Source organism: Elephas maximus, chromosome 4 (genome assembly GCF_024166365.1).
Source record: "Elephas maximus indicus isolate mEleMax1 chromosome 4, mEleMax1 primary haplotype, whole genome shotgun sequence".
NCBI lineage: Eukaryota > Metazoa > Chordata > Mammalia > Proboscidea > Elephantidae > Elephas > Elephas maximus.
The window spans coordinates 175,223,020-175,248,824 of record NC_064822.1 but is presented as its reverse complement, the minus strand read 5'-3'; the positions used below and the strand labels follow the sequence as shown (position 1 = coordinate 175,248,824).

General features: G+C 42.7%; 1 protein-coding gene across 1 annotated transcript in view; it reads left to right on the top strand.

Moving 5' to 3' along the window:
- The window catches only part of SYN3 (synapsin III), a 687,937-nt gene extending 662,957 nt beyond the window's left edge, over positions 1-24,980 (top strand). Inside the window, exons 11-14 of the mRNA XM_049884283.1 lie at positions 533-667; positions 1,538-1,625; positions 6,046-6,331; positions 17,736-24,980. Of these exons, the coding sequence (XP_049740240.1) occupies positions 533-667; positions 1,538-1,625; positions 6,046-6,331; positions 17,736-17,868 (642 nt within the window). The 3' untranslated portion in view covers positions 17,869-24,980. The remainder of the gene's footprint in view (positions 1-532; positions 668-1,537; positions 1,626-6,045; positions 6,332-17,735) is intronic.
- Positions 24,981-25,805: the final 825 nt, after the last annotated feature.

Here is a 25,805-nt window from a genome sequence, read left to right as displayed (position 1 = left end):
TCCCTGTGGAGCGGGTTTCGCTCTGGGCCTGTGTTCTGCCAGGGCCCCAGAGAACAGGCCTTTCCTCCTCCCTCTTCTCTCTGAACCTTGGGTCAACTCTAGGCCATGTCATTTTTTGTTCATAGAGGAGCCCCCACCTTCATTGCTTCCGGCTTTGTGGAAAGCCTTGACCTTGGGCCAAGGGAGAAGAGGCCAGCCCCGACACTGGGTGGGAAAAGAGGGGGTGGAAACCAGCTCCCCAAAGAAAAGTGCAGAAAAGGCCAGCAAAGGCTCCGGACCTTGGGTGCATTGCTACAGCCTGGTGAATTCGGGCTGAACCGAACTTAATCCAAGGGAGTTGATTCAAAATAGACATGAGGAGAGCTGGTTGTTTCTGTAACTGAGGTGCTGGGCTGAGGGGTTTTTGTGGAGAACATCGCCATCTAGTGGTCATTTCAGTCCTGAGCCTTGAGCCAGGCCTGGGACGCGCTGCCCAGCGCCAGGGCACCTACCCTGCATCAGGATCTCTCAGCCCTTCTTTCTCTCCCCACAGGTGATGGACAGCTCAATGCCCCTGATTGGAGAACATGTGGAAGAGGATAGACAGCTGATGGCTGACCTGGTGGTCTCCAAAATGAGCCAACTCCTGATGCCAGGGGCCACAGTGCCCTCTCCCCTGAGATCTTGGGTAAGGTCTCCAGGAGCAAAGGAGACTTTGTAGCCATGAGAAATGCTGGGCTCAAGGGAGGTACCCTTCCAAAGGAACCACCTGGGGAGAAAGGAACAGGTGTGGGCAGAGGCCTGGCATCGGGGAGAGCTTCTGCATCCCACTCCTGACACGTGAATTTGGGAGCCTCTGCAGGGGCCCCTCCTCCCTCCAGCACCCTAAGGAGAAAATCTTGTCTCTCCTGGGCTTCGGGTGTCTGTGGGCAGAGAGTGTTAACACAAGACGTCAGGTGACGACTCTGCTGTGCCCTCCGTCCTGAGCCTGAATTGGTGTGTGTGTGTGAGAGAGTGAGAGGGTGGGGGTGGGGGGAAGTATATGAGTGTGTCTACACACATGCCCGTTATGTGTTCCCAGGGCACCAGTCAATAGAGACTATTGTGTCTTACATTTCCCCATCCCCCAGGCTCAACAAGCTCCCACATAGCTCCTCCCCTCCACAATCCCCACCATGGATTACCACACAATTCCCCAAATAATTTACTAGCCTCCCAGCTTTCTGCAAAAGTTAATGTCAAAACCTACCCTCCCTTTCCCCCAAAAAACTAATCTATGATACCGAGGTCAGAATAACAATTATCCTTGACCGGAGTGCTAGCTGGGATGGGGCACAGCACAGCCTTCTGGAAAATGTCTGTGTCTTAATCTGGGTTGTGGGTTCAGAGGTGTAAACATATGTCAAAATTTTTCACAGTGAACACTTAAGATATGCCCACTTTATGTGAGTTTTACCTCAGTAATAACAAAATCATTTTAAAAACCTGCTCCCTACACACACACCCAGAGAGTTAGTGGCTGTGGTGATGACAACAAGTTTCTTTTCTCCTGCTTTAGGCTCCACAAATGAAGCCAGCAAAATCTCCAGGACAAGCTCAGCTGGGACCTCAGCTAGGACAGCCCCAACCCCGCCCACCCACACAAGGTATGCCCTATGGCCAGCCAACAAGAGAACCCACCTTAGTGAGGGTGTCAAGTGCATCATGGGAGCCATGTCTGGTTTCCGGACGCACTCTGGGAAATCTATCTTAAGACTTTATCCACAGAATATGTGCACTAATTCCATATGCAGTGTTATGGATTGAATTGTGTCCCCCAAAGTTGTGTGTCAACTTGGCTAGGCCATGATTCCCAGTATTGTGTGGTTGTCCACCATTGTGTGATCTGATATGATTTTCCTGTGTGTTGTAAATCCTAACCTCTATGATGTTAATGGAGCCCTGGTGGCGCAGTGGCTAAGCGCTAGGCTGCTCACCAAAAGGTCAGCAGTTCAAATCCACCAGTCATTCCTTGGAAATCCTGTGAGGCAATTCTACTCTGTCCTATAGGTTCGCTGTGAGTCGTAATCAATTCAATGGTAAAGCATTTGATTTGGGGTTTATGATGTTAATGAGGCAGGATTAGAGGCAGTTATGTTAATGAGGCAGGACACAATCTACAGGATTAGGTTGTACTTTAAGTCAATCTCTTTTGAGATATAAAAGAGAGTATCTAGTAGAGAGGAGAAGAACCTCATGCCACCAAGCAAGAAGTGCTAGGAGCAGAGTGAATCCTTTGGACCTGGGGTCCCTATGCTAAGAAGCTCCTAGACTGAGGAAAGATTGATGACAAGGAACTTCCTCTAGAACCGACAGAGAGAGAAAGCTTTTCTAGCGAGTTGGTGCCCTGAATTCAGACTTCCAGCCTCCTAGACTGTGAGAGAATAAATTTCTGTTTGTTAAAGCCATCCACTTGTGTCATTTCTGTTATAACAGCACTATAACTAAGACACGCAGAATGAAAGAGACAGTGAGGTTTCGCATCCCGTTAAGTTCAGGAAAGGAGAAAGGGAAGACAGAAAGTAAATGTATTAAGTATATAACATATGCCAGATACTGTGCTAGGTACTTCCCCATCTGTTTTCCTATTTTACCCTCCAACCACTCTACAGTGAAAACACTAGTATTTCTTTTTCACAGAGGTGGAAGTTGAGGTTTTGTCCAAGGAGGCACAACAAGAAAATGGCAGGTTTACAAGGCTGGCCTTTCAGATCTTCTAGAAAGTGTTTAAGCTTCCTAGCCACTAGTTGTGCCTGATTATAGATATGTAAGCCAACCAGCTAGAATGAGAAAGAAAAATGAAACATTAAATATAACCTTCTCAACTGAAATTCTTCCTCAAAAAAATACTCAGTCATTCCTATGTTGTTGTTGTTAGTTGCGTCAAGTCGGTTCTGACTCACGATGACCTTGTGTATGACAGAACGAAACGCTGCCCAGCCCTGCCGCCATCTTCCAGCATTTTATTGGACCATGTTCTGCTGTGATCCATAAGGTTTTCATTGGCTAATTTTTAGAGGTAGATTGTCAGGCCTTTCTTCCTAGTCTGTCTTAGTCTAGAAGCTCCACTAAAAAACTTCACCATGAGTAGCCCTGCTGGTATTTGAGATACCGGTGGCATAGTTTCCAGCATCATCGCAACACACAAGCCACCACAGTATGACAAACTGAAAGGCAGGTGTGACCATTTATTAGAGAATGGATAAACTATTGGTAACTAGAGAAAAAGAAGTAGTGGCAATCACTGAGTAACTTTGTTGCTGAAAGCCAGCTGCTTCCTCACAGCCTCAGGAGACAACTCACTCAGCCTCCCCTCTCAGAACCCAACGCCTTCTGGATCCATGCACTGCTCCAGTGCCTGCCCCAGGGCTTCAGAGCAACTTTGCACAAAGAAGCCTTAACAGGCAGCCTCCTTAGAGTCTTTTAAACCAAATCCGTTGCCATCAAGTCAATTCCCACTCATAGCAACCCTATAGGACAGGGTAGAACTGCCCCATAGAGTTTCCAAGTAGCACCTGGTAGATTCGAACTGCTGACCTTTAGGTTAGCAGCTGTAGCACATAACGACTACGCCAGCAGGGTCTGCTTAAACCCTGTCAGAAAGAAGGGGCTCCTGTCATGCTGTGGTAGTCCCAGGCACTTTATTAAAGGAGCAAGTTCATTGCTTCTTGGGAAAACCAGCCTTGGCACTTAATGGCTTTCTCTTCCCTGGGCCTTAGAAAAAATGGTCCATCCATCTCTTTTGCTTATGCTTCTCTCCCTAGAAAAGCAGAATGCATTCAAGGAAAGGAAAAATGGCATAATTGTTTAAATGAACCCATGTATAAATGAACATTTTTTTTTTTTTTTTTATAAATGAACATTACTATTCTTCCTTAGGCAGATATGTGTGTGTTTGCATCCAGGTCCATGTCTCACTACCTTAGCATTCGTAAGCAAGTTACATCACTTCTCCAATATATCAGCTTCTTCAGTTAGAAAGTTACTGAGAGGTGCCCGTGAGATCATGTGCGTGAAGCAACTGGCAAGGTACCTGGCACAGAGGTAGTGCTACTGTAACAGAAATACCACAAATGGGTGACTTTAAAGAAATTAAATTTATTTTCTCACAGTTCAGGAGGCTAGAGGTCGGAATTCGGGGCACCAGATCTAGGGGAGGGCTCTCTGTCAGCTCTGGGGGAAGATCCTTGTCTCAGCTTCTGTAGCCCCCACATACCTTGGTTCCTTGGAGATCTCCACAAACCATCTATCTTCCCTCTGTCCTTCCTCCTGAGTCTAATCTGTTTTTTCAGAACTCAGAAGTGATTAGGTTTAGGACATGAACTAAGCTGATATGCTTCATTAACAAAACAATGAAAACCCTAGTGCCAAAGGGGATTACATTCACAGGTACAGGCAGTAGGATTCCAACACGTATTTTGGAGGGACACCATTCAATCCATAATAGTAGGTGTTAGCTCTTACTGTGCATAATTTCCTATTAATGGTTATTCTATTAACTCTTACTGTTAATAACTTGTGTGTTACTAACAATTATACACGTTCTTAATGGTTGTTACTATTAATAATGATTATAACCAACATAAGTCCACTGCTCTCCTGCTTAGCAAGACTTCTTTAGTATAAATGCTCATTAAAAAAAAAAAAACCCAGTGCCGTCGAGTTGATTCCGACTCATACTGACCCTATAGGACAGAGTAGAACTGCCCCATAGGGTTTCCAAGGAGCGCCTGGCAGATTTGAACATTATTTATACTTATTCATTACCCCTACCACACTGCTGGCTATACCCCTGCTCTGCCTCCATCCTTCCCACTCAGCCCCATGGAAAAACATCTGAACAGAGAGCACTTTGAAAACAGGGATCTTCTATATCTGACTTCCTCTCTGGGCCCAGAGTAGAGACATGCTTGATAAAGAGATATTATTTTAAGGGACATGAGGCTAAACACACTTTTAGCGAGTTGAAAAACAAACCACTTAAAACCAATTAAGATAATTAAAGAAAATGCCCACTGAATTAACATCTAGATTAAAAATAACAAGGCTAATTAAAAAATAATGCTTTTATTGAGTTCCCAAAAAACAAGACCACATTATTAACTTGTTCATTTTCGACCCAGTAAAAGTGAAGCTTTCTTTCAATGAACTTCATAATTTTTTAGCATTAATCCTGGGCTTAGGCAAATATTCTCTGTACATAATAGTTTTTGTACGTGCTCAAATAAAAAAATACTGTAATGCTTGCTTTGCAAGTAGCTTGGTGAAGCACACGTGTATAATAGGAACTCAACAAATAGTAAATAAATGAGTATTCAGATTTCATAAGATACTGTGGGCTGGGGCAGGGGAATACTTTAGGTGTTAAGTAGAACACGGATGTTTTCTTTGATTTGCACTGGGTTTAAAAACTATAAAGTAAATCAATATTTAAAAATCAGGAGCTTTTCCATAAACATCTCAATTATCTCAATTCCCAGCTTCTTTTGATAAAGCAGAAGCTCTAGAAACAATGGGCCTGCATTCTTTCATAGCAGTGGTCCACTGGTGTTCAATGCCACCTGCCCCCTTGAATACAGCAAAGACTCCCCTCTTTGCCCCAGGCTCCACTCCTCCTTATTGTCACACCAACAATAATGTGAGTGTCAACTGCTATTTTCTTCATGCTTGTACCTCTATAGAGAAATAATTCTCTGAACCCATGTTTTTATTTTAAGTAGGAGAAATTTTACAGGCCACATGATATTTTTTATACTCACCTACTTGATTTATTTATGTACCCACCTGGCCCCATAGGTGTTTGAGTTTGAGTTCAATGGGCCTTCAAATGTACTAGGACATACTGTTACGAAAAAGGTAAAAAATGAAGCAAAGCCCTGTTGAATCAGGTGCCCTATGGTTAGGCATTTATATTGCTTTTAGTTTTTTACTGTCATAAAAAACACTGTAATAAATATCCTTGGACCTATATTATTTGTGTAAAGCCATTATTTATCCTTTTGAACTTAAAAGTTTTTCTTCCTGTAGGAGGCCCTCGCCAAGCTCAGTCTTCTCAGCCTCCGAGATCTGCAAGCCCCTCCCAACAGAGGCTCTCCCCTCAAGGCCAGCAGCCTCTGAGCCCCCAGTCTGGATCTCCACAGCAGCAGAGGTCTCCAGGTTCTCCACAGCTGTCCCGGGCATCCAGTGGCAGCTCACCAAACCAGGTCTCCAAACCAGGCCTCACCTCTCAGCCCCGGCCCCCCATTCAGGGCCGCAGCAGCTCCCAACAGGGCGAAGAGTTCAAGAAATCAGCACCATCCCACCCCCAACTCAAGTAAGTACTTTGGGAATTGGGAAGGGCACAGGATGGAGCTGGAGTGTGGGCAGAACTGGGCCAATTCAGGGTCAGGGACTCAAAGACAAAGGAAGACCCAACAAGGCCTCACCTAGACTTTAAATGGGTAGAAACAGGTCTGGAGGGTGGAACCTGGACTGCAGCACCCAGCAAGGTGAGAGTATAGATTAGGCCCCACCATGACCTTACATATATGAATGCATCAGTTAACTCTTGCTGCAGAACAAACCACACCAACACTTAGTGACTTAAGAAAACAACCATTGTATTTCTTCACAATTTTGTGGTTTGTCAATTTGGTTTAAGCTTGGCTCAGCTAGGAGGTTCTTATTCTGGTCTCTCCTACAGAGTTACCAGATAAAATACAGAATGCCCAGTTAAATTTGAATTGCAGATAAACAATGAATATTTTTGAGTATAAGTATGCCCCAAATATTGCATGGGATATACTTACACTAAATAAATTTTTCTTTTTTTTAATCTGAAATTCAAATTTAGCTAGGTGTCCTGTATATTTATTTGCTAAATCTGGCAACCCAACTCTCCAGGGATCATTCATATGACTGGTCATCTGGCAGCTCAAGTGGGGCCAGATGCTCCAAGAGGACCTTACTCATATCAGTCATACATCTGGCTGTTGGTGCTGGCATCTCTCTTTCGATGGATCTCATCCTCCAGCAGGCTAGGCTGAGCTTCCTCACCTAGTAGAACTGTGTCCAAAATGGCAAAAGTAAAAGCATCAAGGCCTGTTGAGGCCCAGCTTTGGAAGTCACATAGCATCATTCTATCTAACATTGATAATCATAGTTTCACAACTAACATCTATTATTCACTTTCTATGTGCCAAGCACTTTTTACACAGTTAGTTTTGTGTTTGTTTTGTTTTTCAGTTTTCCAAAGCTTAGGAGTTAATAACTATTATTATCCTCATTTTTACAAATTAATTACACAGAGAAAGGGATTAAGTAACTTGCCCAAGATTCCACTGCTACTAAGTAGAAGAGCTGGGATTAAACTCAGGACATCCTGTCCAGTGATCATGGTAACCACAATTTTTTTTTAATAGGTAATACATTCACATGGTTCAAAAGTTAAAAGATACCAAAGATATGAAAAGGTATACATTAAAAAACCTTGCTCCCACTCCACTCCCATCCAATACTTTGCTCCTTCCTGCTCCCTAGCAGTAGCCACTTTGGTTAGCTCCTTGGTGGGTCCTTCCAGTGGTTCCTGATGCAAATACAAAATATATGTTCAGATCCCCTCCTTACTTCCTTCTGCAAATGGTAGTATTCACTATATACTCCATTCTGCCCCTTGCTTTTTTCATTTAACAATACATCCTGGAGATCTTCTATCCAGTTTATTGAACGTTCTCTTCTTTTTTTATAGCTGCATAGAATTACTCTGTACAGTAGTACTATAATTTATGTAACAAATCCATCATAGATAGAAAATGGTTTGTGTTTACAAACAAAGCTGCCATGAATAATCTTTCATATATATATATATACTTTTTTTTTTTTTTTAAATGTGTGCAGGTTTAGCTGTAAATACCTGAAATGGTATTCTTGGATCAAAGGTATAAATGCATTTTTAGTTTGGGAGATATTGGCAAATGACCCTCCAGGCAATATGGTATGCTGTTTGACAGCAGGCTACCTGGGTTCAAATCCCAGCTCTAACACTTAACCTCTCCATGCTTAAATATCCTCACATGCCAAGTGGAGACAATACTCACATCACATTTTATTATATGGATTAAAATGAGTTAATGCATAGTTAGTGCTTAGAATGCTGCCTGGCATCTAGAATGCATATCTGTGTACAGCCTCTCACTATGTAAAAAGATGACGGCCAGCTAATCACAAGACAGACAAGGCTTTGGAGCTTAAGCCAGGTTGGACACTGACCTTATAATAATCTAGCTAGGAACACCTAAATTTCCTAATTTGTTGCTTTCAAAAATATTTCATTTTGTTTTATGATCTTACATATAGAAAATCCTAAAGAATCCATCCAAAAAAACTATTAGAGCTAATAAACAAATGCCACAAAGTTGCAGGATACAAGATCAAAAATTAGACAATCAGAAATGGAAATTAAGAAAACAATTTCATTTACAATAGCATCAAAAAAAAATACTTAGGAATAGATCAAACCAAGGAGGTAAAAGACTTATGCACTGAGAACTACAAAACATTGCTAAAATTAAAGAAGACCTAATCAAATGGAAAGACATCTCAAGTTCATGGATTGGAATACTTAATATTGTTAAGATGGCAATACTCCCCATAGCAGATCAGTGCAATCCCCATCAAAATCCCAATGACCAGCAAGGCCAAGATGACAGAGTAGTCAGACGTTTCCTGTGGTCCCTCATACAACAAAGACCTGAAAAAACAAGCGAATTGATTATATATGACAATCTAAGGGCAAAGTCGAGGAATCGGACTGAATGGCAGGGAGAGAGATACAGTTCAGAAACAGTGAGGAAGTGCCAGACCTGACCCGGCAGGAAGCAGCACCCCTCAGGCTGGACCCACTGGTGCAAGCGCGGTGTATCAAGCAATGGCATTCAGGATGCGTTTCCACATCAGGAGAGACTGAGAGCGGTGGGGACTCTACTCATGCTTCCAGAATCAGTGAAAAGCAGTGCTCAACGGGCAAAAGATAAGTACATGAGTTTAACCTACTACGCAGATCAAAAAAAAAAAAAAAAAGCGCCCCTTTGGGAAAAGCCTCTCACCCTCTGACCTGCCCTCTCCCCACTCTGCACTGGGTCCATGCCAGCTTCAGAGACTGCCGCGTCCCCTAGGCCAGAAGTTGGACCTATCACACACTCTGAGCCATTCTCCTGGCACTGGAGAAGGAACAATTTAACAAACAAGGAAAAATAATCTGCCAGTTCTCCTAAGCCAGGAACTCAGGGCAGAAACAGCTCCTTTGCCTAGGCACAGACATAAGGGGTCCACAGACTTTGAATGCCTTTCACCCCTGCATAGATCTGTGTGGGGCCATTACAACACCATAGGCCCTCGTTAGCACAGTACAACAGGGTATATACCTGACGTCTAACCTCAGCTGTATCAGGTATATGATGGAGACACAGGTTTGTGACATTTGGCACTGCTCTGCTTATTAAGCAGGGTCCTCACCTACCCACATCAGGGGCCTGAGGACTGAAGTCTCCACACGTGACACCTAGCCACCTGTGAGAGGGTACAGTAATAAGTAGTACCTCCCAGTCCTTACAGCCAACAGCATTGGGTGCCCATAGTCCAGCTGCAAAACCCACACACCTATGAGCTCTAAGGAACAGGGACATGCTTTCCTCACAGACACTCAGGGGTAGCTGTCAGCCCCCTGCCTTGCTTAGCGTATGACCCCCTACTGCACCCAGATACCTGTGCCTACACCAATCACCCCTGCCCATCTAGGACTATAGGTGAGAACCTGCACTACACACTTGGTGACCAACTACCTGGAAACCTGAGCTGAATCCATATAAGGAAAGTAAATGGACTCCGGGGCTCACATACTTAGTAACACCTCTAACCACCTGGGGACAGGACGTTAGAGCTTCAAAGGCACCGATAATAAAACTAGCTCACAAAAGCAGCCTATTTGGGCATATCAAAACAAAACAAGAAGCTAGGGCACAGTAAGCAAACATAAAATAAATACAATAACTTATTGATAACTACAAGACGATATCAAATCACATAAAGAGGCAGACCACAATGGCTTCAGCAAGCCCTCAAAACAAAGAATCAAGAAATCTTCCAGATGAAGAGACCATCCTGGAATTACCAGAGGTAGAATAAATACAAAAGATTAATATAAAGAACTCTTAAAGAGATCAAGAAGGAGATCAGGCAAATCACAGAACAAGCCAAGCAGCACACAGACAAATCAATGGTAGAACTTAAGAAGATTAGAGATGAGCATAATGACAAATTTAACAGGCTGCAAGAATCCATAGGGAGACAGCAACCAGAAATCCCAGAAGATTAACTATAAAATTTCAGAATTAGACAACTCAATAGAAAGTCATAGAGCAAAACTGAAGCAATAAAAGTCAGAATTAGTGAGACTGAAGATACAGCACTTGACACCAACATATTTGAGGAAAAATCAGATAAAAGAATTTAAAAAAATGAAGAAACCAAAAGAATTATGTAATTATGTGGGACTCTATCAAGAGGAAGAACCTACGAGTGATTGGAGTGCCAGAACAGCGGGGGATAACAAAAAATAGAGAGAATTGTTGAAGATTTGTTGACAGAAAACTTCCATGGTATCATGAAAGATGAGAAGATATCGATCCAAGATGCTCATTGAACCCCACACAAGGTAGATCCCAAAAGAAATTCACCAAGACATATTATAGTCAAACTTGCCAAAACCAAGATAGAGAATTTTAAGAGCAGCTAGGGAGAAACAAAAATCACCTACAAAGGAGAGTCAATAAGACTAAGCTTAGACTACTCAGCAGAAACCATGCAGGCAAGAAGGCAATGCGATGACATATATAAAAAAATTACCAGCCAAGAATTATATATCCAGCAAAACAGTATCTCAAATACAATGGTGAAATTAGGACATTTCCAGAGAAACAGAAGTTTAGGGAATTTGCAAAAACCAAACTAAAATTAGAAGAAACACTAAAGGGAGTCCTCTGGTTAGAAAATCAATAACATCAGATAACAACCCCAGACGAGAACACAGGACAGAGCAACCAGATATAAACCCAGATAGGGAAATCACAAAAATAAATCAAAGCTAAAACACTGAAAATAGGGAAACAGAGACATCATTATGTGAAAGATGACATTAAAACAAAAAAGGGGGACTAAAAAAATGTAGTCATAGGTCTTCCATATGGAGAGGAAGTCAAGGCTATATAAATAAATAAAAGATTGGTTTAAACTTAGAAAAATAGGGGTGAATATTAAGGTAGCCACAAAGAAAATGAACAACCCTACACATCAAAATAAAAAACAAGAAAAACATAAAAATTCAGCAAATACAAAAGCAACAACGATGAAAAGAAAATAAAGAAAAATGACTCAGCACAGAACATTGAAACAAAGAAACGGTCAATGACACACACACAAAAAAGACATCAAAATGACAGCGCTAAACTCATAAAAAAAAAAAATTTTTTTGTTTATAGCTATCAATAATTACACTGAATGTAAAGGGACTAAATGCACCAATAAAGAGACAGAAAGTGGCAGAATGGAAAAAAAAATATGATCCATCTATATGCTGCCTACGAGAGACACACTTTAGACTTAAAGAAACAAACAACCTAAAACTCAAAGGATGGAAAAATATATATTTAGCAAGCAACAATCAAAAAATAGCAGGAGTGGCAATATTAGTTTGTGACAAAATAGACTTTAAAGTAAAATCTACCACAAAAGATAAGGAAGGACACTATATAATGATTAAAGGGTCAATACACCAGGAGGACATAACCATATTAAATATTTATGCACCCCAAAATACATAAAACAAACTCTAACAGCATTGAAAAGAGACTTTCAGACAGCTCCACAATAATAGTAAGAGACTTCAACATACTACTTTTGGTGAAGGAGAGAACATCCAGAAAAAAAAAAAAAAAAATCCAGGAAGGAGCTCAATAAAGACACAGAAGATCTAAATGCCACAATCAACCAACCTGACCTCATAGACATATACAGAACACAGTGCACATGGAACATTCTCTAGAATAGACCACAGATTAGGCCATAAAGCAAGCCTTAACAGAATCCAAAGCATTGAAATATTACAAAGCAACTTTTCTGACCCTACAGCCATAAAAGTAGAAATCAATAACAGAAAAACCAAGGGAAAAAATCAAACAAATGAAAACTGAACAACACCTTGCTCAAAAACTATTGCATTGTAGAAGAGATTAAGGATGGAATAAAGAAATTCAGAGAATCAAATGAGAATGAAAACACATCCTACAAGAACCTTTGGGACACAGCAAAAGCAGTGCTCAGAGGTCAATTATAGCAGTAACTGCACACATCCAAAAAAAGGAAGGGCCAAAATCAAAGCATTAACCTTACAACTTGAACAAATTGGAAGTGAGCAGCAAAAGAAGCCCTCCAGCACAAGAAGAAAGCAAATAATAAAAATTAGAGCAGAATTAAATGAAATAGAGAATAGAAAAACAATTGAAAGAGTTAACAAGACCAAAGGCTGGTTCTTTGAAAAGACCAACAAAATCAGTAAAATATTAGCCAAACTGACGAAAGAAAAACAGGAGAGGAAGCAAATAACCCGAATAAGAAATGAGATGGGCAATATCACAATAGACCCAACTGAAATTAAAAGAATCATAACAGAATACCAGGAAAAATTGTACTCTAACAAATTTGAAAACCTAGAGGAAATGGACAAATTTCTAGCAACACCTTACCTACCTAAACTAACACAAACAGAGGTTGAACAACTAAATAAACCTATAACAAAAGATGAGATTGAAAAGGTCATTTTAAAAAAACTCCCCCAAATAAAAAAGCTCTGGCCCTGACAGCTTCACTGGAGAATTCTACCAAACCTTCAGAGGAAAGTTAACACCATTACTAAAGGTATTTCAGAGTACAGAAAAGGACTGAATATATCCCAAATGCCCAGCATAACCCTGATACCAAAACCAGGTAAAGACACAACAAAAAAAAAGAAAATTACAGACCTATATCCCTCATGAACTTAGATGCAAAAATCTTCAACAAAATTCTGGCCAATAGAATTCAATAACATATCAAAAAAATAATTCACCATGACCAAGTGGGATTCATACCAGCTATGCAGGGATGGTTCAACATTAGAAAAACAATCAATGTAATCAATCACATAAATAAAACAAAAGACAAGAACCACATGATCTTATCAATTGATGCAGAAAAGGCATTTAACAAAGTCCAACATCCATTCATGATAAAAACTCTCAGCAAAATAGGAATAGAAGGGAAATTCTTCAGCATAATAAAGGGCATTTATATAAAGCCAACAGCCAACATCATGCTAAATGGAGAGTCTGAAAGCATTCCCCTTGAGAAAGGGGAACCAGACAAGGATGCCCTTTATCACCACTCTTATTCAACATTGTGCTGGAGGTCCTAGCCAGAGCAATAACGCTAGAAAAAGGAATAAAGGGCATCCAAATTGGTAAGAAAGAAGTAAAAGTATCTCTATTTTCAGATGATATGATCTTATACACAGAAAACCCTAAAGAATACACAAGAAAACTACTGACACTAATAGAAGAGTTCAGGAAAGTATCAGCATAAAACAAAAAACCAAACCCAGTGTCATCGAGTCAATTCCGACTCATAGCGACCCTATAGGACAGAGTAGAACTGCCCCATAGAGTTTCCAAGGAGAGCCTGGTGGATTTGAACTGCCGACCTCTTGGTTAGCAGCCGTAGCTCTTAACCACTAGGCAACCAGGGTTTCCAGTATCAGCATACAAGATAAAATTACAAAAAATCAGTTGGATTCCTCTACACCAAAAAAGAGAATGACAAAGAGGAAATCACCAAATCAATGCCATTTACAATAGCCCCCAAGAAGATAAAATACTTAGGAATAAATCTAACCAGAGACATAAAAGACCTATACAAAGAAAACTACAAGACACTACTGCAAGAAACCAAAAGAGACCTACATAAGTAGAAAACATACCTTGTTCATGGATAGGAAGACTCAATATTGTGAAAATGCCTGTTCTACCTAAAGCGATCTATAGAAGCAATGCAATCCCGATCCAGATTCCAATGCCATTTTTTAATGAGATGGAAAAACAAATCACCAACTTCATATGGAAAGGGAAGAAGCCCTGGATAAGTAAAGCATTACTGAAGAAGAAAAAGTGGGAGGCCTCACTCTACCTGATCTTAAAACTTCTTATATCGCCACGGTAGTTAAAACAGCCTGGTACTGGTACAACAACAGATACATAGAACAATGGAACAGAATTGAGAATCCAGATGTAAAGTCATCCACCTATGAGCAGCTGAAATTTGACAAAGACCCAAAGTCCATTAACTGGGGAAAAGACAGTCTCTTTAACAAATGGTGCTGGCATAACTGGATATCCATCTGGAAAAAAATGAAACAAGACCCATACCTCACACCATGCACAAAAACTAACTCAAAATGGATCAAAGACCTAAATATAAAAATCTAAAACGATGAAGATCATGGAAGAAAAAATAGGGACAACACTGGGAGCCCTGATACATGGCATAAACAGTATACAAAACAATACTAACAATGCATAAACACCAGAAGAGAAACTAGATAACTGGGAACTCCTAAAAATCAAACACTTATGCTCATCCAAAGACTTCACCAAAAGAGTAAAAAGACCACCTTCAGACTGGGAAAAAAATTTTGGCTACGATAAATCAGATCAGCGTCTAATCTCTAAAATCTACAAGGTACTGCAAAACCTCAACTACAAAAAGACAAATAGCCCAATTAAAAAATGGGCAATGGATATGAACACCAAAGCAGACATTCAGGTGGCTAACAGATACATGAGGAAATGCTCATAATCATTAGCCATTACAGAAATGCAAATCAAAACTACGATGAGATACCATCTCACCCCAACAAGGCTAGCATTAATCAAAAAAACACAAAATAATAAATGTGGGAGGAGTTGTGGAGAGACTGGAACACTTATACACTGCTGGTGGAAATGTAAAATGGTACAACCACTTTGGAAATCAATTTGGCGATCCCTTAAAAAGCTAGAACTAGAACTACCATACAATCCGGCAATCCCACTCCTTGGAATATGTTCTAGAGAAATAAGAGCCCTCACACGAATAGATATATGCACACCCATGTTCACTGCAGCCCTGTTCACAATAGCAAAAAGAGGAAAACAACCTAGGTGCCCATCAATGGATAAATGGATAAACAAATTATACTATATTCACACAATGGAATACTATGCAAATGATAAAGAGCAATGATGAATCAGCGAAACATTTCATAACATGGATGAATCTGGAAGGCATTATGCTGAGTGAAATTAGTCAGTCATAAAAGGACAAATATAGTATGAGACCACTATTATAAGAACTCCAGAAAAGGTTTAAACACAGAAGAAAACATTCTTTTATGGTTACGACAGTGGGGAGGGAGCCAGAGGACAGTAGACAAGAATTATCTTAGGTGAAGCGAAGGACAACACACAATACAGGGGCAGTCAGCACAACTGGACTAAACCAAAAGCTAAGAAGTTTCCTGAACATAACCAAACACTTCAAGGGACAGAGTAGCAGGGGCGGGGGTCTGGAGACCATAGTTTCAGGGGACATCTAGGTCAATTGGCACAGGAAAGTTTATTAAGAAAATGTTCTGCATCCCACTTCAGTGAGTGGTGTCTAGGGTCTTAAAAGCTAGGAAGCTGCCATCTAAGATGCATCAACTGATCCCAACCGACCTTGAGCAAGGGAGAATGAAGAACACCAAAGACATAGGGAAAATATGAGCCCAAGAGACAGAAAGGGCCACATAAACCAGAGACTTCATCATCCTGAGACCAGAAAAACTAGATGGTACCCGGCTACCACCAATGACCACCCTGACAGAGAACACAACAGAGAGTCCCTGATGGAGTGGGAGAAAAGTGGGGTGCAGAACTCAAATTCTAACAAAAAGACCAGACTTGATGGTCTGACTGAGACTGGAGGGACCCCAGAAGACATAGCCCCTTTCTGTTAGCCCAAAACTAAAACCATTCCTGAAGCCAACTCTTCAGACAAAGATTAAACTGGACTATAAGACATTTTTTTTTTTTATAAGACATAAAATAATACTGGTAAAGAGTGTGCTTCTTGGCTCACGTAGATACCTGAGACTAAATGGGCAGCTCCTGTCCAGAGGCGAGCTGAGAAAGCAGAAGGGGACAGACGCTGGTTGAATGGACACAGGAAGTATAGGGTGGAGAAGAGGAGTGTGCTCTCACATTGTAGGGAGAGCAACTAGGGACACATAACAATGTGTGTATAAGTGTTTGTATGAGAAACTGATTTGAATTGTGAACTTCACTTAAAACACAATAAAAAAAATCTCAATGACGTATTTTGCAGAAAACAGAAAAGCTGATTTTAAAATTCACATGCAATTGCAAGGGATACTAAATAGCCAAAATATTATTCGATTCAAGTCAGCAGATGCTTACTAAATACCTACTCTATGCCTAGTCTTAGATAAAGCTCTGTGAAGAATAACCAAGGGACAAAAGACAGTTCCTTCTTTGAAGAGGATTTCAATTTTTTGTTGATCAAGAGATCAAGACCATACGCAGATCTCTTAAACTTGTGACATATTTATATCATCTCTTCCTCCATCTGTCACCTCCACTAGAGTGTGGGTCTCTAGAGGGCAGGGACTGAATCCTATTCATGTCTACACCCCTAGCACTTGGTACTAGGCCTGGCACAAAGGAGAAACCAAAACCAAACCCGCTGCCATCAAGGTGATTCCAGCTCACAGCCACCTTATACAACAGAGTAGAGCTGCCCCATGGGGTTTCCAAGGAGTGGATGGTGGGTTCACACTGCCAACCTTTTGGTTAGCAGCTGAGCTCTTAACCACTGGGAAGTGCTCAGCAAATAGTTGCTGCAGGCTGACATTTGTAAAGCATTCAGAGAATAGGACACTGTGGTTCAAACAGCAAGCACTGTGAAAATTCAAAAACAGACTGGAATTGGCAATGAAGGCTTCAGGAAAGAGGTAGGAATTAAAGCCCAGAATATCAGAGCTACAAGAGGCCTGAGGGTCACCTAGGCCCACCCTATGAGGTAGTGGAGGCCCTGAGAAGTAACTTGCCCAAGACCATATGGAACAAATGGCAGGGCAGGATCTAGAATGCAGGCCCCTAATTCCCAACCAAGTGCTGGAAATTACAGTAGGAGCAACCATAAGCTGATGTTGATACAGCACTCTACAGTTTACCAAGCAGGTTTGTACATACAGGCAGGACGGTGGGCCAGCTACTGTCTGGTAACATCTGCTGCCTGAGCAGTTGATGTTGTGGTGAGAGCCTGAGCCTGGATGCTCCCCCATGATTTGCTGTGGAGACCTGAGTGAGTTATTTGACTCTGGGATTCAGCTTCTGTACCTAAAAAGTGAGAATAATAACCACCTTGCACAGTTATTGTGAGAATTAAATAATGTGTGTAAGGTGCCTAGCATCAAACACGTGTTGGAATGCCTGGTTTCTGGCCTTAATGTCGTTATGATCATGGACTCACCCATCTGGCTTTCAGACAAGCCCCTAAGACTTCCTATGGAGTCTAGGCATGTCTTCCCCAAACCCCTTGCCTTTCTGTTTCAGCAAATCCCAGTCCCTGACTAACAGCCTCAGCACAACCGACACATCCCAGCGCGGGACCCCAAGCGAAGACGAGGCCAAGGCTGAAACCATCCGCAACCTGAGGAAGTCCTTCGCCAGCCTGTTCTCTGACTAACCTTGTCCCGACTGGGAGGGGAAGGTGTGCATTGTTACACTCTCCCCTCTCCTGCCTCACCTTCCTTCTCAGCCTTGGTTCCGGTGGGAACAGAATGGAGGGCCTGAGAATATATTTTCTAAATGCCTTTGACCCAGAAACTGATCAGCTCTATGTGTTCTCATTTTCCTGTACTGTGACATCCCAGCATTGTCAGACTGAGGGGTGTGCCTTTGAGAGCCTCCAGGTTCCTCAAACCAGGGCTTAAAGACGGGCCTCACATCCCTCTGCCCACCCAGATGCTTGCTTCCCTACCTCCAACAACCAAGTGAGTCGTCTACTTGTGGCTAGTTTTCACATTTCTTGTTTGCGTTTTGCTCGCCTTTAGGCAAAGGCTCCTTCTAGGCCTTCCCCCACCTCCAACAAATGCAGACTCTGCAGTTGGACCTCGGCAATCTATGAGGCAATAATCTTTGGACAGTGTTTTGCAAACAAAAGAAGAAAAGCTCATCCAGGGGAACCTACCGCCTACCCATGCTAGTTCCATCCACATACTGGAGACCTCCCCTGGGACCACGCAGGCAAAGGCTCCCACATACCTGGCCACCAGTGGGATCTGGAGACAACTGAAGGAAACCAGACCCTCAGTGAGGAGTGGGGCCTTTAGGAACACAACAGAACCGAAACAGACGGGAAACCCTGTAATGCAGCTCTCGTCCAGTGTCATCCTCACTTGGACAGTTGAGAACTGACCACAGAGTCTTTGAGAAATCGTCACTAGTTCCCAGAGGAGAAAGATACCCTGAAATTTCCAAGGAAGAAGTTAGTTAGGGGTCCTCCACCCATTCTGTGTGACAGCACTGTTTGGTCTCCTCAACTTGCCAGCAGAAATGTTTCTTCGTCAAGGACATATGAGGAACCCAAGAAAATCAGCAGATCAATGGCACAGGATCAGAAAGCACAATGACAACAACTTCTACTTTGGCATTTTGCAAACTGTATAGCAAGGCATTAGTAGGGTACTACTTTACAAAAGGCCCCGTGGTCATACGTTTAGGAAATACTGTTTATATTTCATTTTTGGAGATTCATGCTATACATTACATGTCAAAAGCTCTTGGAATTTGAGCAGTAAAGAGACCAGGTTTAACTTAGTTTAATCCAAACTTATTTAACTAAACAAGTTAACTGCAGAGATAGAAAAAGTAGTCTTGACTCCCTTTCCAATGCTCTTTCCCCTCTACTGGATGGCCTCCATCAGAAGATGAGGTTTAGGGGTGTCTCAAGTCACCAAGCACCTGGTGCTAAAAACATTGTAGAAGCCAGAACCAGCCTCCTGGGCCCCAGGAGGGCCCAGGAGATTAGAACAGAGCCATGTTACCCTCCTACAGCCCATGTTGAGACTTGAGATATATCTTTCCTCACTGTTCACAGGAAAGGAAGGGAAGGAGGCATAAACAGAAATGTCCTAGGCCTGCAGCAGCTTCTAGCCATGCCCGAGAGATGCAGATTGCTTGATAATTAGCTGAGACCTATCCAGGTCCCCAGGAGCATAAGAGTAGTCAGTACGTTGTTGGTCCTCCAAAGTCAGACTGGTGTAGTAAGGACAAGGCCAGAGACCCTCTCCTTCTGTGTGCATTGGGTCATTCAGAACCCTTGACTTCAGCAGAGCCAGTCTTAAAGCTGGCATTCTGACGTGAGTGGCTCAGTCCCAAAGGTGTTGGCTCTGCATCTGGCACTCAGATATCTGCTTGGCCTTTAGAGTTGTCCTCTTCTACCTTGCCCTCTTCTACCTTGCCCTCTTCCCTCTTTCATGGTCAGCTCAATCTTAAAAGCAAGAGAAACTAGTTTACTTCAGAAGTCCTCTTTCTCATCTTGTTCAGGACCCCGGTCTTGGATTCTGTAATAAGGAGCAGCCCTGGCATAAGGAAACTCAGGAGAGTCCAGTTACCAATGTCCATGTGGTGCCATAATTTGGCAGCTGGAGACCTTGGTGGGCTTGGTCCTGACTTACACTGGCTGGTATCAGCAGCCAAATAAAATGCCTGTTGTGTAACCTAAAGGGTGAACCAATAAGGGCCTGGTACTTGTTCTTGTAACCACCCTCCCCCCCCAAAAAAAAAAAATCACCCTTATTCTATCTCTATGCTCTATTGTGTTCAGTGTTTAGGGGGCAGTCCCTGTTGGCACGACCGGACTCAGTCTGCCCCCTAACACACTTCCCTGCTTTTCGCTCAACCTATGCAATGCAACGGAGCCCTGGTGGCACAGTGGTTAAGCATTTGGCTGCTAACCAAAAGGTCAGCAATGCAACAGAACTGGCTGGCCAGGAGCTACCAGAAATGCTTCCCAAGGGGAGCAGGAATGGCCCAGTGGGCAGTCAGACCCATGCTGGAGCTGCTGCAAGCAGGCCTCATTCAACACATTCTACTTAGACCCCTAAAGTGGAGGCCTTGGAGTCAACACCCCCATGACCATGCTTTGGGGAGGTGAGCTGAGGGTGGGAGTATTATCAGCCAGTTTACAATTCTGTAGAACTCTGCCTCCCTCTTTCTCCTCCTGCTGCCTGACTTGATTCTTTGAGTGCTCCCTAGCAACTTCTGGAGAAAGCTAGGTGAGGCAGAAGGGAAGGAGACAAGATGAAATTCAAAAGTCAAATGCAGGTACCTTTTAAAGCTATTGTGTTACTAGAAATGTAACAAAGGAGAGTATCGTCCTGGGGATCCCATTACACTCATGGGTGCACAAACACACGTGGATAATCACTGGGAATGGACACATGTACATCCCATAATTGTATCACCTGACTTTCAGTTTATGTCCTCTTCCTAGGGACCTCTGAAGAGCTGCTACATTTTCCCCACTTAGCCCTAAGAAGGTAGTTGTCACTGGTACAGGTCACATGGTGAGGGAAACAAACTACCAGCCTGGAAGGTTCCTGGGCCCCTGCCTTCTCTCCTCACAAAGGCAGGTGAGGTTGCCCCGTAGAGAGACCTTAGAGCTCTAACCCCACAATTTCATTATAAGATTCTAGCACAATTTCATTATAAGGTACCACATTACTCAGGGGTAGATCTTTCAAAGAAATAATTCCGTGCTACCTTCTGAATAAAAGGGTGAGCAAGAACTACGAGGGCATGGTGTAATGCCGTGAAACCCACAGGTTTGAGACAGATGGAGAATGTAGGAAATCCCTAAGGCAGTTGCCATTTTGCTAGTGAAGATTAAGAGCAGTAGTAGAAGTCAAACAACCTCACCTGATTCTCACATAGTAATAAAGTACAGCTCCCAACACACAACAAAGTGTCATTAGACTGACAAAGTTTCGCAAAGGGTGGGCCATGGGCCACGAGCAGAGCTACTTGCAGAGACAGAGACGGCCTCATTTCAGACCAAGGGTATCAGAATGTCTGGGCTGTGGACCCAGAAACAGCATCTCTGTCAATCTCCCCAGGTGCTTTGGATACCTGTTGAAGTCAGCCCAGGGCTGAGCTGTGCAGGAAAGCCAGAAGTGAGACACAGTGTTGGTCTGTTTGTGTGACAGTAACCGACACAGCTGGGGACCCATGCCTTTGGTAACCAAACTAAACCTGTAAAGCCAGTGATCCCATGTGTGTCAGAGCCGAACTCTGCCCTGTGGGATTTTTGATGGCTGATTTTTCTGTAGATTGCCAGGCCTTTCTTCCAAGGTACTTCTGGGTGGATTTGAACCTACAATGTTTGGTTAGCAGTGGAGCGAGTTAACCATTTGCACTCCCCAGAGACTCCAAGCAAAACTGGTGGCTCCATAAACAGCATCCACATGGCCTAAATCTTCCCCGTTTCCTATCAGGGCTTCCAGCCTGCCGGTTCTGGTTAGAAATCCTGCTGAGAATTTGCATTTTTAACAAGTTCCCAGGAAGTTATACATAAGAATCGCCTGGGGATCTTGTCAAACTGTAGATTCCAATTCAGTATATCAGGGGCGGAAATGCCCTCCCAGGGTTAGGGAGCAAACTAAATAACAAAACCAAAAACTAGCTTGTGCTTTATTCAACTTCATAAAACTTCGTTCTGCTTTATGTGTTTAGAATCAGTGAAAGGATGCAGCTCAGAATCACAGAGTAAAACCAAAAAAACCAAACCCGTTGCCATCCAGTCGATTCCGACTCATAGCGACCCTATAGGTCGGAGTAGAACTGCCCCATAGAGTTTCCAAGGAGCGCCTGGTGGATTTGAACCGCCGACCTTTCGGTTAGCAGCTGTAGCACTTAACCACTACGCCACCAGGGTTTCCAGTCATGGAGTAGGTGAGTGAAATCAGCCTCACAGACCCCGGTGGTACCTTTCGGAGGGACAGCTCATTGCCTAACAGAGCTTTTGCCCGTATCTCACAGCCTTTTCTTTAGCCTACAGGGCAAGCTGTCTGGTCCCTAACTACTATACTGACAAGTGTCAGAGGCTGTCCTAGACCCCTAGGTGGTCACTGATGGAATTAAGGGGTTCAGTCTAATATTTAGACTCTAATTTAATAGAACACAGCACTTTCGGTTTGGTCAGAGACAAACTGGAAGGTTGGGCAAGTCAAATCAGTCCATTTACCAAACAATGCATGAAAGACCCAGAAGCTCCCTTGTGCTTCCCTAGACTAACTATGCAGAAAAGATGAGAAGTGGACACTCAGGCCTTGTATTCAAATCTCTCTCAGACGGCAGGCCACAGGGAAAAGGCGAAAATGGCTAGGAAATGCTCCTTGGAATCAGTAAAGCATTCCTTTAAGGGGGGAAAAAATCTAGAACATTCCTTCTACAGTTTTTTTTTTTTAATCCTTTAAAATCCTGAATACTTTTCATTGCTTTTATATTGACTTTTTTATTTCAACTTCCGAAGTCTCATATTTTAAGTATCCGCTCTCTCTGCCATTTCATTCAGCGACCAGAGCAGAAGCAAGGGAACATTGCCTCGCCAAGTAAATTAACATTTTACCTTTTCTGATGCAGAACAGCAGAAACTTAAGTGCTATAGCTTCTCCGGGAAGGAATCCCAGGATAGTTATTTAAGTCAGTTAAGGTTGAGCATTTATTTAATGTGACTTACCTCGTATTTCCCAATAACCTCATCCACTCCACATCTTCAACAGTCCACTGGAGACTACCCAAAGGAATATTAACCATGGCTATGGCAGACCAGAGAACCAGGACTTCTCTGACTCCTCTCTGATGCTTTCTAATTAGGCAGCTACTGCCCAGGCTAGGACAGAAGTCAATCCTTGTCGCTGGGCCCCAAGTATAGGGAGGGGCAAAGGGAGGTATATCCAGCTCTGTTAAAGAATGAGAGATAATTAAGCTAAGCAGGAACTGGGAAAAGCTAAGCAAGACTGAGAGAGGACAGAGTGCAACACTGGTTTTACATTTAAAAAAAGCCAAACCCAATGCCAACGAGTTGATTCCAACCCATAGTTTGGTTTTGGTTTTTCTTCCAAGGCACCTCTGGGTGGACTGGAACTCCAACTTTTGGGTTAGCAGCTGAGCGCGTTAGCCATTTGTACCACCCAGAGACTCCTAAGAAACATCAGCGGAGGGCAGTTGACAAGACTTGCTGACCACTTGGAGATAAAGGAGGACGAGATGACTCTCAGGTTGTTTTTTTTGAGGTACCTGAGCTACTGGCGGTTCCTTTCAAAGAGATGGTAGTCACAGGAGGAAGAGGAGGCGCTAAGGTGGCTTGTTGGGGAAGATAACAGGCGTGGTCTTGAACATTTACTCTGAGATTCCCATGGGACACAGAGGTGAAGATGTCGAGGAGGTAGTTGGCTGTATAAGCCTGCCACTGGGTAAGAAATGCGATTTGGGCAACCTTGTACGTGTAGATGGCAGATGAAGCTGAGGGAGTGCTCAGGTAGTGAGTGCTGACTGAATAGGGATGAGTGCAGAAAGAAAAGTCTTTGGAGGAGATGGTGAAGGAGTGGCCAGAGAGGAGAGCCAGGAAAGGAGCACCAACTGGAGACTGCTGAGGAAGAGTTTCACTATGGAAGGATGGTCCCAGCCCCATTGCTGTCCAGTTGATTCCAACTCATAGGGACCCTAAAGGACAGAGTAGAACTGCCCCAAAGAGTTTCCAGGCAGCAGCTGGTGGGTTTGAACCGCCAGCCTTTTGGTTAACAGGCAAGTTCCTTAATCACTACGCCACCAGGGCTCGTTTTACATGATGAATCATAAAATAGTAAATTGGAAAGGGAGGATCCCTCCCACGATTTGGTTATCAATCACGCCAAACCAGTAACTTTTGCTTATCAACAGGGAAAATGAGGAGGGAAGAGAGCAAGTTCCTGTTAATAAAAATAAAGGGGAAAATAAGGGGCCACAGAAAGTCCTTAAGGCTACAAGCCAGTGATGTGGAGCGTCTGTCATGGCGCTCTACAACTATCTTGTTTCCACAACAATTTATCAAGGTGATGTCAGAAAACCATGCAGTGCACGGGCTACTGCCAAATCATGATTTCGTTCTCGTTACACACCAGCAATACACAGAACTCAGCAGTCTCAGTCTAACGAAAAGAATCTAGGATTTCATGAGCTTCTAACCATAAATTTAGCTCTTTGAAAGGAAAAGCTCCGAGGGGCTACGTTTTGCTAAGAATTTATTATAAACTATTTTGAGAAGACTGCAGATTTATGTTTAGGGCACACTGTCAGTATTCCAAAATAAGAGATTTGTAACGTCTGCCAGTAAGTCCAAGGGAAGGTTAGAAAAGTAGCACCTATATCCAGGGACACCAGCATCATTCAAGGAACATTTGAAAATGCCTACACTTTGAAAATTCATTGTTTTATAGTATTTGGTGCTTCTAGTCATCACTACATCCTTCCATTCCCACCACAAACACACACACACATGCGTGTACACACACATTGCAATTTCACATGACAAGGCCACAAAGAAATGTAGTAGAGAAATTATATGTATTTGGATCCATCAAAGCTTCAAGGTGGCCCTTTTAAAACTAGGCCCAATTAAAGCCATATGGCATCACGTGGACACTTGTTTGAAGACTGTCTGGTAGCTCCTATATTATTAAAAAAAACACAGAAAGGTCAACGGCTTAACCTTCTACCTATCCATTAAGCTACTCCGAGTGACATAGCCTCCAGAAAAATGTTGAGTTTTCTTCACTGTGATGGAAAAAGACTCAATACGTATGTGTAGAATCAAACGATATTTTCACTTATATATAGAATTCACAGTGTTCTTACAGCACATAGCATCCCAAGCCATTTCCTTATATGCACAACAGGAAGATACTGGCAATATTCCTACATGTTTTCTGCAGATCCTGATAGTTTTATCCCTGTGTTGTGGTTCAGATTTTAATTCCTATCACTCCAGCATGTTTCCATGCAGTGTTTGTATGATAAATCACTTGTGTTTTGCCTTTTTCTTGTTGTAGGAAAAATAAATCTTGAATTTTGTCTATTTCAATTAAAAGCAAAATGTTCTTCAGGTAATAGGAGAGCTTTAAAGAACAAGCACCCTAAGCAGTAAAACTGTTGTTAAAAGATGTCATCTATTTACATTACAAATTAGGAACCGAGTATTCAAAATGCAGAGAAAAAAAAAATTCATTCGGAGCAAGCTACCCCAGGAGCCAGAAACGTGCGTCCCTGTAACCTAACAGTCTTCCAACGGTGCCGGTGCACAGAGCCCAGGAAGCTCCACCACGGAGCCTCAGAAAGAGCTGCAGAGAGAGCAGGTCGACTGAGCTGGGGGATGTCCAGAGCACCCACCCCAAGGCAGTTCAACCAGGCTAGCTCTTCTTTTATTCGTTTTATAAAGTGGGCTTCTGCCAGTGACTACATTTGAAGAATGGGTGCCATTAAAAAAATTAAAAGGAAGCCCCCTACAGTAACCAGTAATCTGGATGACACTGAATAGGTTCTCTGATGACTTTTAAATGTCCAAGTCACATTGCGAAGCCATTT